This window comes from Thalia democratica, chromosome 2 (genome assembly GCF_965202585.1).
Source record: "Thalia democratica chromosome 2, ktThaDemo2.hap1.1, whole genome shotgun sequence".
NCBI lineage: Eukaryota > Metazoa > Chordata > Thaliacea > Salpida > Salpidae > Thalia > Thalia democratica.
Genome location: NC_139166.1, coordinates 48,660,728 through 48,679,132, shown reverse-complemented (window position 1 = coordinate 48,679,132; position 18,405 = coordinate 48,660,728). Strand labels below are relative to the sequence as shown.

Genomic DNA, 18,405 nt, shown 5'->3' with positions numbered 1-18,405 from the left:
TTGACCAGTTTATTGCATTTTCAGGGTAGCTCTTGTAGAAAAGGCAACAAGAAAAATGTGAAAGTTTTTGATCAAAATCTTTAGGAGGAGACAGTGTTGTGCCCTAAGTAGATTTTGGTTTTATGGTTAATATTGACAGAAATGGGTTTTAAAAGAGTGCTTTCCATTTTTTAGCTTTTACTTTTAGGATTAATTTTGTTGTTTAATTTAAGTAAACGTAAAAACCAATCTCAATTTTTGTTAATCTTATGTTACATTTTTATTACTGTTTAAAAAAAACTGAAAGTTGTTTACAAAATATATGGTGTGAGGTTTATTTACTGAAAGATCATTCTACACATCAATCCTTTGACCATAGTTGTGAGCTATCATATTTTTTTCTTAATTTAAATTGTGAAACTGAGTAACTTTCTGATTTTTGGATTAGTATATTTTTTGAAAGATGAATCTTTATTTTAAATTGATTCCTGTAATAAATATGTTTTACAGTAATTGCTTATTAATAGTATTTATTTGAAATAACTATTTTTAAATTGATAATTTTTCAAAGCTGGAAAAATTAAAAAAAAAAACTAATGTTCATATTTATAGAATTTAAAATTTATAACTATCATCAAACTTGTTAATTTTAAAATTATAAGTTTCATTAGTTAATTAGTTATGCAAGAAATCTTTTACAAATATTCAAGAGCTTGTTTTGTAAATAACAACTTAAATTTCTATAAAAGCTACTAATAGTTTATAGAATTTAACAATGGATGATGTTCTAAACCCTCGGGTTGTGCAAATTGGTGGCAGAATTTATTGTGATTACTTCAGTCAAGGCGAAGTAAATGAAACTCATGAAGACGTCCAGGAATTTGATCCTGACAACGGCTTTGGAGGAGACTGGTTGATGGAGGACGATGAAGATGGCTTTGAAGAGGACTGTGAAGATTCATGTGACTTTGATGTTTTTCAACCAAATAATGGGGGGTTTGTTTATACTCAGTTTTAGAACAGTTTGTTTTTATTATAGTGTTAATTTATGAACAAAGTTTCATAGTAGTTTTATTAGTACTTTTTTATTGTTTTCTATGAAACAAAATAAAAACAAAATTATTTTTTAGTTATTGTTAATTGTGACTTAAAGTAAAAATATTAAATTATGCATGTGTTAAAATAGTTTATTTTTTATTATTTTTGTGTTTAACTTAACAGGTTGAAATTTTTTTTGTCAGATTTTTTAGGTAATTTCTTTAAGTATTTTTTTGATATTAATTTTGTTTGACCAATATATTTTAAATAACTATGAAGTATTTAAAAAATATAACTGAGTTTTTTAAATTAATGAAATATTTTAAATTTTTGAAACTTATAAAATTATAATGTCAAACTTTAATACTTTTACTATTTAATGATATTGACTCAAAAATAAAATCTAAAATTTTTTAACTATAATATGTTATCATAGCTACCATAAACTTTAGCCTAGCTAAAATACTTAAAAATAGGTGAAAAGCATAGGGGTTAAAACGCTTTGTTTTTTTTTTACTTAAATAAACTACTTTTGAATTTAATGTGGTTTTTGAAATATAGGCGATCAAAGTTTGAAAGTTAAATTGGTTTTCTAGGGGGTAGGAGTCAAATATGCACAAAGGACTTTTTGCACGAAGGGTCACTTTTGTGCTAAGACATTTTTACATGGGTTGAATGATTTTTTAAAATAAATTAGAAATTTTACAATTTGCTTTTTATCATTAATTTTACAATCACTGTTAACCCTAACCTTTACCTTGGTCCGTAGTTTTTTTTCTTTTTTTTTTTTTTAATTTTTTTAATTTTTTTTATTCTAGTCATCTAGTGCAAAAATGACCCTTTGTGCAAAAGTGTCTTGTGCATATTTGACCCGTTCCCCTTCCCGGAGACACAAACTAAAGAAGTAAAAATACTAAAAATCCATCTTTTCCTACAGTTTTTAAACAATCATTGTTAAACTTTACTAACAAAATGTTTAATAAATTACGGACATTTTGTAAAAATCCATTTTTTTAATCTTAAAACTTCTACTATAACTTTTTTAAAACCACTTCCTAAAAGTTATTTGGAAAGTTAATAATATTTAAAAGTTAATTACCTCATAAAAAAGCTAAGAAGAATTGTTTTAAAAAAAATTTTTGTTTTTAATTGGTTTTTGGTTTTCCCGTGTTGTAACCCTTGGCCTTGGTTTAGGGGTTGATTTTACTTTATTTATATACAAATAAATATTTACTTCCACATATACCTAGTTCTCCAGTAGTAGTTGTTCAACAATGTGTTTATAAAACAAAAAATGCAAAACATACAGTAACTAAATATATATAACAACTAATAACACAAATCAATAATAAAACATAAATACTCTTTAGCGCCAAATTCAAAAATAACAAAGGACAATTTGTTACAGTGTAAGGTACTAATTGTAGTCAATAATTACTGTACTGTCTATTTCTCAAAAAATATTTTGGTAATTAACAATATTTAAAAAGCATTTTTTAGCTGTGTTAATTACCCAATATTTATTTCAACAGTTTATTACAAACAAAACAATGTTTCACTCCTATACTTGCATATAGGAGATCCTCAGTTGTTGTAAATAGGTCTTATTCAAATAGAATCTACAAATAAAGATCATGTTGTAAAAAACATAAGTGTGATTTTTCAAAAGGGTGATTAATCAGTTTTTTAGGTGAAAAATTACTTTACTGATAAATTCATGCTAGTTTTACTATATTCAAAAGTTGTATTCCTTACATGTATAAAAAATTCTAGGGTGACAAACTGACTGTAAAACCTAGAAAAGCTTAAAGTTTTATACTTTCAGAAAATCCTAAAAAACTTGAAGTTTTTAACAATAATATTACAAACTTTCAATTTATATTAATGATAAAGAAGTGTATTTTTTAGCATTTAAAGAGGTCTCAACAAATAGGTTATTTCAAAAAACTATCAAAAAAGTTTATTTTGCAAAACAAGTGTTTGTTATGTCTAACATTAACAATGTTATTACTAGAATAAATTAACTATAACTACCTATTTGTATACAAAAATAGAAACTTGTCTAAAAGTATTTCTTAACATTACAAAATAAACTAAAATTTTAAAAATAGCAAAACTTTTAAGTATATAAGCTAAAGTGGGTGTCCACAATTTTTTTTAACAACTGTATCTTATCCAAGAACTTTATCTTAGCAGAATTGTAATCACATACTAAGAGTCTACGTAAGTTTGAGAAGAAAGGGATATAAATCAGTGAGTTTTATATATCCTATAAAAGAAGCAAACTGAAAAATAAAAAAACTTTTTCACTTTCAATATATATTTCTTTCTTTTATTAAACTAGTTTAAAGTATTTATAGTTATTTCAATAAAAAGAGTCTTTCTTCTTAGTCTTTTTTTTTTGTCTAAATAGTAGTTTTAGCTATGTTTAGCATAGCTTAGAAGTTATGCTATCAAAGTTGTTGATTTTCATGTGGTGCAGTCCAGTGCTTTTCTAATGTTTTTTTATTCAAGATTTTTAAATTTAAAAATTAGCTAGATGTATTAGCTATTAATCTTTCGATCTAGTTAAGGAATGTGTCTTTAAAAATTAGTTTTTCAATCAAAAATAAACAGGTAGATTTATTTTTAGTGATTTTTAATTTCTAAGAAAATTGATAACTTAAAAATTGTGGTCAATATGTTTATAATGATTTTTTAAAAAAAACTTTACAAAATATAGAACTAATCAAAGTATTATAGCCCATAAAGACTCAATCATTCTTTATATTTTTAGCTAACATAAATGAGCCAATGTAATATGTTTTGGTTTTTCGAAAACTAATGTAAAGATCTCAACTTCGAGAGGAGAAATAATATTTATTAAATTCTTTTAAGATTTTTCAAAGCAGACTCAGTTTTAAATAAAACCAATATAAATAAATATATATATTGTAATAAAATAAAAATTCTTAGTACTTTGTAATATCATAAAACAAAAAAGATCGTTACTAGCTGCTGATGCAGTGTACTAACTAGTAATAATGATTAAAAAACGTTACTAAACTGTAGTAGATAGAAAAGAAATAAATTATTCTTGCTAGTTTTTTCTTGTTTTAAGAGTTTATACTTATCTTTATTTTGGTTAATATGGTGTCAGTTTATGAGTTTTTTTTTTAAGAGTTAACTTTAAAAATGTCAACAAAAGAATTTTTAGAAAAAGCATGTAATGAGTTTATGTTTGTTAAATAACAAGCAGACTCTAAAAACTATTATACATATAACTAGGTATTGAGACTATTTATGTAATATTAGTACTATGACTTTAAAATAATCTTATGATAAAAAACTTTAAAAAGCTTATTCCTAAAACTGAAAAAAAAAACATGTTGCAACGGAATAAAAATATTTAAAATAGCAATATAATGTCTTTTTAGTAAGTTTAACCTATCTAATACACAGTTTTCTTAATTTTATTCTATAATTGGTCATGAAAGTTGTACTAAAAATACTTTTCAATCAAAACTCTGTAAAACTGGGTAATTATTTTAACAAAAAGAAACGTGGTTACAAAAATTTATAGTGTATTTTTATACAAACTTATTTGATTATTTAGTATTGGTTGTACTATTTAAATATTTTTATATTTATCTGTTTTGCTGCAGTTTCAGCATTTTATCTAACTGTTGATTATTTGTTTGCTGCTTTAAATTTTTTCTCAAGTAGAAAAAAAAATTGTAAGTTCTTTTGTCACTTCGACTCATGTAGGTGTCAAATATGCACAAAAGTACACTTTTGCATTGGAGGATATTTTTTCACGATGGATCATTTTCGCAAGGTTAATTTTTTTTTAATATCACTGTTACCCCTTACCCTTGGTCAATTACTTTTATTTTATTTTTTAAGTATAACTACTGGCCTTAACCTTTACTCTTGGTCAGTAACTTTGTTTTTAAATTGTTTTTAGTTTTTACTTGACAATTTTCTTTACTATCACTTTTACCCCTAACCCATTCTCTTGGTCGATATTTTTTATGTACTAATAAGATTAAAAATTTTTTTTAATAGCTCAATAATATAATTGAATACTACACATAACTCAAATTTTCATAACAAAATGCATTTCGTGCTTAACTCTTCAGTTGTTTACTGAGCAATATAATTAAAACTTCAAATCCAACTTATATAGTTAAAATGTAATCAATGTAAAAGTAACAATAATTAGCAAAGGGTAATCATATAATAGTTTTAATTACTATGAAACTATATAAAACAAAAAAGTTAAAATTTATAAAACTATTTATTAAAACAAAGAAACAGTATAATCAAAATATTTACGTTTACACAACTTAGGTTATTTTTAGTAAAAAAAATATAGCCTCAAATTTAATGAAACGAAAATGTTTTATTTTTTTTTATAATTTAAAGTTTTTTAAAATTATAACTACTTGCGCAATCAGCGTTATTAACTAGGTGTTCTGCAGTAGCAGATCTTCTTGAAGCGTGTAGGAGTTAATATGCACAAAGTGAAATTTTTGCTCAAGGACACTTTAGCATAGCGTCAGTTTTGCATGAGGAGTCACTTTTGCACAAAGACTTTTTATCACAAGTTAAAATATCTTTTTTTTTTTCAAACTTTAGCTTTTTATTTTACTTTCATTATTACCCCTTACCCTCGGTTGGTTTTTTTTTTCGTTTTTTATAATTGATTTTGAGTTAACCTTTTTTTCATTTTTTTTTTAATAATTTTTATAAAGTTTTCTTTTTTAGTTTTTTTGTTATTATTTTTTATTTATTTTTATTATCACTGTTAACCTTTACCCTCGGTCGGTAACTTTTTTTAAGTTAATTTATCTTTTTTTTTTTTCTAAATTTATTTCTTTTTACTTACTTTATTTTTCTACTCTCGTGAAAAATGACCTTTCGTGCAAAAGTGTCTTCGTGCATATTTGCAACATTTACTACTCTTTTATGTTTATTTTCTATATTACTCATTTTACAAAATTCATCAATACTTTTTGAAATATGTTCTTTTTTCCTTTTACCAAAATGCCTTGAACTCATACCAACATAGCTATCTTCACAGAAGCAGTAAAACTGGTAAACTACCATACTTTTTTATATTCTGATATTGGGTCTTTGCCCCTAGGTCTCTTCAATGGTCTAGATATGAAAGTAACTCTTGGTTTTGCTGAGTGATAAGATTGAATAATTAATTGGTTGATATTTTTTTCTCTATAATTCTTGAGTTCTTATTGACATAAGGTAATAATGAAGTAATCAAAATTTTACTGGTCCTGCTGGCTTTATTTAGTTTAAACTTTTAAGGTAAAATAGTAACTTAGATAGACCTATGAACTTAAAGAAAATATTAAGTTACAAAGTGTTAAAGAACTAAAAGGCCCTTTTAAACATTTGATGAAAGGTATATAAATTAAAACTTAAAGTGAGATGGTAGGAATTTTTTCAAGTGATCTTGTTTAAAAAACTTTATATTTACAAATGTTTTTTATTTAGTCCTTTTATTTCTAAAATATTTACTAACATTCTACAAAGCTTCCCGTATTTAAAATAATAAAACCAAATATGATGACTTAAATAAGAGTTTTTTATTTTCTAAATTGTTTTTTTCTAGTTTTACAGATACAAAATTAAACTAAGTTTTAACTTTTTAAATACTATAATTTAATTGCATAATTGTTTAGTTAAAGTAACAAGCTACTTATCTTGAACAGGTGGCAAGTAAATCTAGCAATTCCTCAATGCTTGCACGCCTACATGATAGGAGCCAAGCACTCGCTGAGAAAGCAAATGGAACACGAAACGGGCGCGAAGATCGACTACCCGCAGCGCAACAAGTACGCTCGCCCCAAGCCCGTCGTCGTCACTTGCAAGGACCGCAAGTCGGCCGTATCCTGCGCCAACCGCATCCACATCCTGTCCATGGACGTGAGGTGGAGGGCCCCGTTCACCCACTTTCTCAGCGTAAAGTTGAGCGTGGAGCCAGTGTTGGCTAACTTTAAGAAATTCAGGTGTTTTTTTAATTGATTATTGATTAAGCACATATCAAACTTTTTTCGTTTTTATTTATGAAAAACAGACTTTTTTTAGATTATTTTATGCTCATAATGGTAAAGCAACATTAAAGATAAATACTTGTTTGAATTATTTAGTAGTCAAACAAACAATTTGCTGTAAAGTAGTTTAAAACAGGGTTACCCAAACTCATTTTCATAACAGCAATCTTGGCAGAAATTAAAAAAACGAATGCCACCATTGTGGCATATTATCCTTTTAACAGTTAACCACCCATTTAAATTTTTTCTCTACTAGTTTTTACCTCTGGTAGCCAAAATATCCCTCAACAAGCAGAACACTTTTGGAATCCCTGACTTGGATTAACTAATTCTTTTAACTGCCTCTCAATTTTTACTAAGTAATTTGTAAGTTTTTAAGTAATGTTTTGTTCTCAATAAATTGGAGTTTGTAAGTAAAGTACAAAATCCATTTGAGTAGTTGAATACCAAACATAAAGTTTAACAACTCTATATAATAAAATAGCATTTTTATGCTAATATTTTAAATTAATGAAATTTAAATGTTAATGACTTTAGTGACCCACCCTGTCAATTTTAAACCTACAAAAAAAGTGTTCAAATTAAACTTAACTTTTTATAGTTTAAATTTTAAATCATGTTGCTACATAAAAAAGTTTAAAAACTAGATAAGAAAGAATTAAAAGTATAGCTTAAGTTCATGAAATATTAAAAACTCGTTTTTATAACAGACTAAGTTTAATGAAGCCTTCAAAGTCAAAGTTGATTTGCTAGTCATTCAAAAATATAAAAAATTATTAAAAAAATTTTTTTTTGAATATACTTACAATGATTGTCAAAATATTAAATTAGTTTCAATCCGGGTTTGCAGATGGCATGCTTTTTTTTAATTTTAAAAGACTTATTTCAGAACTAAGCATAGATATAAAAAGACATTCTTTGAAGTTTTTCTAAACATGTTTTTGTAAAATAATTAGAATATTTTTTTACAAGGAGATAAATTTTTGCAATGCTTATAAAAAATATTTTTCTCGCAATTTCTCACAAAAGGAATGATGGAAGCTAAGTGTGTTGTAATGCAAAAGTTTGTTCGTTTTTAAAGATAAACTGTGACCGCTTTGTTGTCTTAAGTTCTAAGATACTTTATCATTCATTTGTGTTCAATTGTAGTTTTAGTCTAGCTTTATGTAGTACAAATTTTATAATTTTTACTTGCTTTATTTAGTGTAAACAAGGGTATACTATCAAAATCCACCAGCGTTTAAAATTTTTATTTTATTGTTTATTGTGCAATGTTGGACTCAGGCATCAAAACCTGAGCCACTTAAACAGGACACACAAAAAGAGAAAAAGAAAATAAACTTACATTCAAAACTTTAAGATAGATTATATATATATATATATATATATACAAACATAATTTAAATGAAAACACAAAGTTAAACACAATATGATAAACAAATGAACTAAATTAAAAATTCAATTCAAAAAATTTAAATTTATATATTACTTAGTACACACAGTAAAGAAGTTTGTCTAAAATCATCGCTTATAAAACAAAATTCATAACTACAAAATAAATAAGTAAACTAATAGTTTGTAGGGGGGAGGCGTAGGGAAACGAATATTTTTTCTTTTGTTTATAGTGGAAAATTAGTAAATTTTACTGGTATTTATTGTATTTAAATCAAATTCTTTTAGCTTTAAACGAAATTGTTCTACCCTCTCACAAGATACTATATCCTGAGGTAGTCTGTTCCACATAGCTTTTGCTCTGTGAAAAAATGCGCCTTGCCACTGACTGTTTTGAAAATCATTTATTTTCAAATTATTTCCTCTTAGTTGATATTTATTTTGGGAAAAATTAAAAAACTGGTTAAAAAAACTTTTATATTTGCCATTGATAATTTTGTAAAGAGTTAATAAACCAAATTCCCATCTTCTATGTTCCAGTGATTTCAAGCCAAACTTAAACATTCTATCATTATATGACGTGTAAGATATGTTGCAACGACTACAAATATGACGGGTAAAACTCCTTTGCACAGATTCAATTTTTTTAATATCCTTTTTTAAATGGGGTGACCAAATTTGTGTACTAAACTCAAGTTTAGGGCGAATGTATGTTTTAAATAGTTTTGTCAGAATTGAAGCAGAATTAGTTTTAAAACTTTTTAATATTTGATAACATGTAGTTTTTGCAATCTTATATAAATAGTTGATATGTTCATTCCATTTCAAATCTTTAGAAATATAAATTCCCAAATCTTTAAAAACTTTAATTTCTGGTAACTTGATGTTATTGATTAAGAGGTTAGTTGGAGAAGATTCTTTTTTGTTAATGGTTAGAATTTTACATTTGCTAGGATTTAAGTTTAGTTTTCTTGTTTTTAACCATATGTAAATATTATCTAGAGATAGTTGTAATGAAGTATTTGACTGACTAAAGATTTTGGCATCATCTGCAAATAAGCTTATCTCACTTTTGATATCAATGTTTGAACAAATATCATTAATATAAATTAAAAGAGAAGGGGACCAACTACACCACCTTGTGGTACTCCACTGTAGATTGTAAAGAGTCAGAAAGCGTATTATTGATGAGTACTCTTTGTGATCTATTATTTAAAAAGTTATCAAACCAATCAATTAAGCTTTCATGTAGCCCATACTGATTTAAAATTTTTAATAATCTTTTGTGTGATACTGAATCAAAGGCTTTTTGAATATCCGTATAAACTACTTTAGTAAATTCATTTTTGAGATAAGGAACTAACCAAGAATGTAAGCATGTTAAAAGTTGAATGGTTGATGAGCGGTTTGGAACAAAACCAAACTGTTTGTTAGTTAATAATTTGTTATCAAAGAGGTGATTGAGAATTTTTACAGATACAATATGTTCATAAATTCTTGAAAAGCCACTTGTTAGAGATATTGGTCTGTAATTTAACGCATCGTGTATATTACCTTTCTTGTGCACAGGAATAATAAAAGATGTTTTCCATTGTTTAGGAACATCAGATAGTTCTAGAGAGCAATTAAATATTAATGAAAGTGGAAAAATTATTGATTGGATAACATGCTTGATATAATAGGGTGGAATGTTTTCTGGCGTTCTTATGATTTTATCTTTTAAGTGGTTAATTGAACTTATAATGTCTTCATAGGTTATGAAAAATTTTTGCATTTTACTACAATTCTTTTGGGGTAGCATAAAAGATTGGTAACTCTCGTCTTTTTTAAAAACTTTTTGAAAATTTATGTTAAAAAGTGTTGCTATTTCAAAATCTGAGGTTACTGTTTTGTTTTTATCATTATCATATAAGAGATGTATGGAATTATTTATCTTAAGTTTAGATTTCACGTAGCTATAAAACTTTTTTAAATTTGGGTTTTTGCAGAATTTGTTTTCATATTCAACGTTGTATTTTTTAACAGCTAATTGATATTCTTTAGACTTGTTTTTGTATTTTATCAAAAGTGATTTATTTGTCTTACTTTCTTTGTATAGATTCGCTTTTTCTTTTAATAACTTTTTAATATGAGATGGATATTTTTTACTTTTGTTATTTTTAGAATAAATTGGAACAAAACGTTTGATTGAGATTTGGATTAAGCTAATGAATTGATCGTAAAAATGCTGGAGATTTTCTGAATTTTTAAATAAAGAGGTCCAATTAAGTTTTGACAGGAAATCATTGATGCTTTCAAAATCTGCTTTTTTATAGTCATATGAGACTTCTTTAGCAATAGGTACTATTTTATTTTCAAATTTAATTTTTAGTGAAAGCAAGTTATGGTCACAAGTGTTTGTTAATGAAAAATTAGTTGAGTGTGATATGATTCTATCTAGACCAAAATGATTGCATAATATGAGATCGAGAATGTTACCATTCTTATGGGTCGGATTTTCAATTAGTTGGGTTAAAAAATTGTCTGTACAAAAATCAAGAAAACACTCATGGGGTTTATTGAAATCTGCGCTAGGAATCCTCCAATCTATATTTGGCATATTAAAATCACCAAGAACATAAAAAGAACACTCTTTTGGAAAAATTATTTTAATCATTTTAATTACATTTTGAACAGTCAGTGCGCATCTCGCAGACAACGGAGGAAGGTAGACACAACAAAATCTTAATTTCACCTTTTTTTAAATTACATCTACACATAGGTATTCAAAATTGATGTTGCTAGTAGAGATAGAATCGTTTTTAACTTTAAAAACTTTAAGCGAATTTTTGAAAAGGATAGCAACACCTCCACCCCTACTAGACCTATCACTTCGGTAAATGTTATAGTTAATAGGACACACTGTGGCATCGTTGACCTTATTAGTCAACCATGTTTCAGTCAAAAAAAATAAATCAATGTTATTCAAATTTATATAGTTCTCTAAAATATAAAATTTATTTAAAACAGATCTTATATTAGTGTAACAAACATTTAAATAGTTGTTGTTACAATTTATATAGGAAAACTTGTTAGTGTTAAAATTAATCCTATCACTTAATAAATTTATACCCGTTGACTCACGATTTCCTCCACTAATCCCAGATGTCCTTGGAGCGGTAACGAAAGGGCTGTTTTGTCAGTTCAACTATCTTGTTGTTCCTTATAACATATTTTATGTTCATTTTTTTCTCATCAGCGATGGCTTGCTTTATTTTAACTTCTTTTCTCAATGTTCTGAAAGCTTCAATTTCCAAGAAAGTTCTGTCAGGGTTGATGTAGATTTTTGATTCAATTTCACCATTAAACATTTTCAAATCTCTCAGTCTTAACAGTCTGTGTTTGGATGCTAAATTGTTTAATTTGACTATAATTGGTCTGATTTTGTCATCTGCAATTTTACCCACTCGATAAAGTGACTTAAACTCTTCTTTTTTCATTTTATTTTCTCCTAATACTTGTTGAATAATTTTTAGATCATTTTTGCAACTTTCTAGTGCATTATGAGCTGGATTTTTACTTTCTGGAATGTTAAATATTATTACATTTAAAGCCTTTTTTTTCTTTCAGTTTTTGTTCATTTTCAGCCTCTATTTTTTCTGCTACTAAATTCAATTTGGTACTAATGTTTGTGATAATTTCTGTTGGTTCACTTTTCTGCATAGCATCAGCATATTTGGAGAATTTAGTTTCAAACTTGTTAAATTTAGAAGAAAAATCAGACTTAAATTCTGAGAAACTTTTTTGTAATTCTGTAATTCTATTTTCTATATTGTCTATTCTCTTACTGCTGAATTCATCCTTTTGAATCTTATCAATGTTATTTTCAATGATTCTACTTTTTTCATTATAATCTTCCTTCAATTTAAGCATCTCAGCTTGAAAACAACTAAATTCATTGTCGTTCTTACTTCCAATGGCAATCAGTTTTTCTTTCAACTGTTTCCCAATTTTGGAGGACTCAACCAATACTTTTATTTCAGCTTCAACAGACATTTACTTTTTTATATTACAAAACCTTTCTTATTCGATATTTTTGAAAATCCACCCAACTTTTTTATATTTTCGTTATTTATTAGTTTTTTTTATATGTTTTTTGCATTTCTTAATTTATTTTTTATTTATTTTCACTATCACTGTTACCCCTTACCCTCGATCGGTAAGCGGTTCTCGAGTTTGACTGGGTGGATTTTGAACCCTAAATAAGATATGATACATTAGCATCTTATTAAGAAACATCATGCTTGTTATTATCAAGAACACAGTTCACAATATATCGACCAACCTGTTAGTACACTAGCTGCTTCTCAGGGATACCACATTAGTTTTAGGTTTTCTGCTGCCTAGATATTGAAACCACGCGTCCATGCTGTACCCTTCCGAACATAACTCATATTAAATTTCAACTTTGGCTTGGGATTTTTCCACTTAGTAAAAATGAGGAAACTTTTGCCTCATATGATCGTGGTAAGCCTAGAAATAAAAAAAAATCTTTATATTCTGGTATTTCAGTTTCATCTTTTTAGTTACAGTAACCTCTCGCTTATTTACGCACATTGTGTCCACAGAAAAAGTGCTTAAACATACGAGATATCGTAAAGATACGAGAGGTACTAAATATATTTACTATAAAGACTGTTTTTTTCATATTGCATCTAGTTAAAAGCGACTGAGGACTTTCCCACTTTTATTAATTTGTTCACTTTATTTATAAATATGATAACAAAAGATAAAACTATACATATAAAAAAAAGGTTTTAATTTTACATAAAATAATAACACTTGTAGAAAAATTTTACTAATTTTAATAAAAGTAGATTTTATCATTACTTACATCTGACTTATTTGATACTTGACATTTATATTTTATTCTACTTAGCGAACTTCTGTGCACAGCAAGTGTTACAGAAGAAGAACTTAAACTAAAAAACGTCAAATAGTGATATGTTTACTAAATAAAACAATTGAGAGTTGTTTTAAGTTTGAGCTCTATATTTATTGAGAATCACTGCTAATTTTTGCTAGGAAGTTTCATTAAATTACTTTTTAGATGTTTATTTATATATAGGGCAAGAGTACTGTACTATTTATTTGTGTTACAATCTCTCATTATTTTGTTTTACTTTTATTATTTAACACAGTCCTATTTCTTTTAGAATTTTAATTCAATCTCTTATTGCTAACAAAATTTCTGATATACTCAGGTATAACTAAATGTTTATTAACTAGTCAAGGAACATAAGTTTACAAAGTACAAAGATATAGAGTGGTGAGTTAGTATTTAAAAATATATTTTACATTAAAAATATACGATAAACCTAACTTTTTCAATATTAAAGAAAACTATAATTTTCATAGTTTGAATTATTTAGAATTCTAAAATGCGTAACTAAACGAGAGTGCGTAACGTCACTAGTGCGTAAAGATGCGAGAGGTTACTGTACATTACTTTCCCCAAATCCTTTGTTTTAATGTTGTTTCTTTGATAGTCTTCGATCCGATCAGCATAGTCTATAATTAAGCAATTTTAAGAGTCAACTATATCTACTAAAGCCACTTTCTTTTTTAAAAGATTATCTTCATTCCTCCAATCTTTTAGTTCTTTTCCAACACCTTTTTTTTTCTCATGTCCCACCAACCCTCTACTTGTTTAGTATCATACTTTTTACCTGATTATTTAGAACTTCTTTCAAACTCGTTCTTGTTTCTCGGCCAACTTTTCTTAAACAGAAAATTAAATTAAAATGTTATAAGATATTTTGAAATAAAACAGTTTGTGATTATAGGATAAATACCAAAAAGAAAAAAAATCTGAAGTAATCTCACTTTTTGCTTTTGAGTCTAATCATTGAATACCTTTACAGAGATGACATACTCCGTCGACGAGATATAGGCAGGAACATTGACGAGTGTTTGTTTCAAACCCCATCCAAACTTCACTTGACAATATGCGTGCTGAACCTGCTGGATGTTTGCGAACTCGAGCAGGGTATTGACCTGCTCCAGCAATTTCCATACAAAAACGTAACCGGAGGCGATAAGCTGTTTGTTGATATCAAAGGTTTGGAAGTGATGAATGACGACCCTAGTGATGTTGATGTTTTGTACGCTAAAGTTAGTTTGTTTTTGCAAGAAACTTAAAAAGATTTATACTAGAAAAAAAAGTTTAGTTGTTAACGTACAATGATAATGTATTGTTTTAGTTTAAATGATTTAGAATTTTCTATTAAAAACTGTATACGCTGTACATGTTTTTTTTTTTACAGTTATAATTTCTTCTTATTAACTACTAGTAAGTTTCATTTTTACTAAAACGATTATAGTTTTAGAATATTTTATAAACAAACTTATTATACTTTTATTCTTTGTAAACAGTACATAAGTAATGATACATATTTTTTTCTAAGTAACGTCATTAAAAATTAACTCCCACTTTTGAATGAGAAAAAAATAACAGACTGCTCTATAATTTTTTTTAATTGCATTTTTAGACGTAGAATAAGTTTTAATCCTAAAAATATAAACTCGAAAGTTAGAATAATTTTGCTAATAACAAAAAACTGTATTTATGTTGTCACTTGATAATAGTTTAGCTTAATTTATAGAATTAAAGAAACTGTTTAAACTTTTATCAACGTAACAAAAGTTAGCTACTTGAAAAATCAAAAAGGTTGAATGCAAGAACGACACACTGCAGAAGTTAGCGGATGAACTCATGGATACTTTTGTGAGGAGAAATTTCTGTCAAAAACCGCTGATACACGACCGTGGTGTGAAATTGCATGCCACTTTGATAAACTCAAAGTTTAGACCAGGAATTCAAGGTTTCCTATCTTTTTACGTAGTTACGTCTGTAAATTATTGTAAAGCCTTATGTTAATTTAAAATAATAATTTTGTAGTAAAACAAACTCATAAATTTGATCTAGTCAGGCAGTATTAATAAAGCAGGATTTTAAGTTTCTACTTCGAAATAAAACGAAATACTTTTTTTATTGTAGCAAATTGAAAACTTATTATCTGTGTCTAAAATCTTGTAAAATTTTATTTAATATTGAATTTAATGAAAATTTAAGGTCTAACTCCTACTTTTTTTCTGATTTTTATTTAAAATTCGAAAGTTGACCTCTTCCAAAGCTATACATAAATAGAGTTTTTTTTTTCTAATACTAAAATTTCATTAGACAAACATAGTAAGGCTTATACTGTTAAACTGCTTGTCACCAAAAAAAGAATGAAAATAGGATTTTTAAGTTTTATAAGTATTCAATATCTATAAGTCATAAGTCTGTAATGTAATACCTATTGTTTTATTATGGTTTTAGTTTTTCAAAATGTTATAAAAATCACCACGCTTCTACGTAGATTAAGCAAACTAAAACTTACGACAGCTTTAAATAAAAAATTATGTAGTTTATTAACAGCTTTAGAGAACTTAATTTATTCTGTTAGTTAGAAAACTAATAATTTTTTTGGTATTTATTTTAGTATATACAGCAAATCATGTAGTTTAAAAATACTTTTATAATACTTTAGTTAACATTAGTTTAGTTTTGGACAAGTACAGTAATTAAAAAACAAGTTTTATTTTTATGATTAAAACGGATAAATAACACCAAAAAACTTTAAAACTGTATCTTTTACTTATAAGCAATTGATAAGTACTCTTTTTTATAAAATATACCAATAGTTTTACTTTGTTTTTAAATATTGGATGTTTAATATTTTAAGACATATATTTTAAAGTTTTTTAACATCTAAAAATCTAAGCTGTTTACTTTGAATTGATAACCACTTATAAGTTTAATTTTTGTATTTTGAGTGGTCTTTGCGGTTTTATAAACCAATATGTCTTAATAAGACTGTACCATTATGTATTAATTATACCTTTTCTATACATAACACAAGTTTTTTTCTTACAGAACTAAAATTTTAAATGTTTTATCAATCTTGATCGCAGCACAAAATAAAACTTTTTATTAGTTTTATAAAAATAAACCGTATTATAATTTTTGTAGTATAACAAAGAAAGTAAATCATTTTAGAATATAAATTATTATTGTGTATTTTATGTATTATACATGACTTAAAATTATACATGACTAAATTTATATAAAACTGAATTATAAAAATTTTCTAAAATACTTAAAAATACTTTGCTTTAAGTATGTTTATAAAAAGTTTAATACTAAAAAAAAGTTGATTTAGTAGTTTAATTTTTTTTCATAAATATTCAATTAGGTGTTTCAACATTGAAACTGGACACTGGCAAACGTGTGATGGGAGACTACAGCGCTAGAAGAGAAAGTTTCGACGCTTCTGATTTGCTCAAGTCGACCAAGTTCAATAATTACAACTTCGGCCGAATATGCGTTGACGAAATACTGTTATCAAGCAGAAGTAGCTTCACCGATGGTTACTACACTACTGTTAGCAAACTTGCCATGAATTAATTATTTAAATTGTTGTTATTGCTACCTTTTTACTGTGTTTTTGTACCAAGCAAATTAAATTGAAAGTTGTTTTAAACATTTTTCTATCAGTGAGTAAATTAATTGATCTGCTTTTATTTCTTAGTTAAGTAAAACAAGTTGATTACTTAAAATTATTTTAGATTTATAATATTTTTTAGCGTTATTTATTACGTAGACATGATTATTAAACATTAGGAATTTTTTTAATGTTGTGGGTAAAGGTGTTTTGTTTATTAAAAGGTTATGCATAATTTTTTTGGTTTTATTTAAATTATTCAATCCTTTATACGATATCTATATTGAAAAACCTTTATTTCCCAATTTGATAGTTTTTAACATTCTTATACAAATTAATATTATTTTGTTAAACTTGAAGCAAAACCATAAGATATGTAAGCTAATCTGTTACAACATTCTTACTAATTTTAAATACTCCAAAGTTTCCTTATTTTCAAAAATTTAGTAAGTTTTGTTTTAGAAACTAGAGTTATTTAGTTAAAAATATTGCTGGATAGTTACTCTAACAGTATTTTTTGATAGTCTTGAAAATTCTAAACAAATAGAAACTTTTTCATTTATTTGAAGATTAATTAGTATTTACCAATTATTTGTTTTGTTTTAAACTTATATATTCTTTAACTTTTTATAGTGTAATAAAACATAACTATGAAAATTTTATTTTAGATGTATCAATAAACTTTGTATAAAGTTTCTTAGAACAATTTAATTGTAATAATAAAAAATTGCAAGAATATTATTATTGTTTATTGAACGATAAAAAAAGCGCTCAAAAAGTTTGGTCTAAGGACCTGGTGTACAAAGGAACCTTTCGGTTATCAAGTCGTACACCACATGCTTATAAAGTTTCTTACGAGCTATTTCACATAGTTTTTTTATCATTTAAATATTTAAATCTTTAGTGATAAAACAATCAGTTAAACGAAATGAAAAATGAAAGAAAATTAAACTAAACGAAGATTAACTGAATTTTGTGTTTAATAATGTACTATGAATCTTGTTTAGTCACATAAGAACTAAATAATATTTATAACTTTGAATTAACTTTTAAAATTAGATAAACAACAATAATAGCAGACGTGTGAACACTTGAGTTATAGGTTACAACCTCTTTAAAGAAAGTAAAATGTGTTACAATAAAATATTTTTACGAAAACATTTTATAAGTATTTTGTGCTAAAAAGGTAATTTTTATTTAATAATTTAACTTGAACAGTAAAAATAGTTTTACATTTGAATAGTTAAATAAACTATTGTAAATTTTTAAAAAAAGTGATTTCTTTAATAACTGAATTTAACTTATATAAATGAAAATATGAAGATAAGTACTATAAACTTTATGCTTTTAATAAGAAAAAAAAAAAAAATAATATTTAAAAAATAATGATATTGACAAAAACAAATTTCCGT

General features: G+C 26.0%; 1 protein-coding gene across 1 annotated transcript; it reads left to right on the top strand.

The window, feature by feature from the left end:
* The first annotated feature begins 733 nt into the window (after positions 1-733).
* On the top strand, positions 734-17,398 carry LOC145849931 (activating signal cointegrator 1 complex subunit 1-like). Its single transcript, XM_082955051.1, has 5 exons — positions 734-975; positions 6,732-7,028; positions 14,369-14,618; positions 15,175-15,328; positions 16,745-17,398. Exons 1-5 carry the CDS (start codon positions 755-757, stop codon positions 16,954-16,956), a joined length of 1,134 nt encoding a protein of 377 aa, XP_082811177.1. The 5' UTR covers positions 734-754; the 3' UTR covers positions 16,957-17,398.
* The last annotated feature ends 1,007 nt before the right edge of the window (positions 17,399-18,405 follow it).

Bases quoted from the DNA above. Each gene is read 5' to 3' on its own strand.
- LOC145849931 (XM_082955051.1), top strand. From the start codon at position 755: ATGGATGATGTTCTAAACCCTCGGGTTGTGCAAATTGGTGGCAGAATT. The intron at 976-6,731 runs GTTTGTTTATAC...TATCTTGAACAG, and splicing joins TTTCAACCAAATAATGGGGG to GTGGCAAGTAAATCTAGCAA. The intron at 15,329-16,744 runs GTTTCCTATCTT...ATATTCAATTAG, and splicing joins GTTTAGACCAGGAATTCAAG to GTGTTTCAACATTGAAACTG.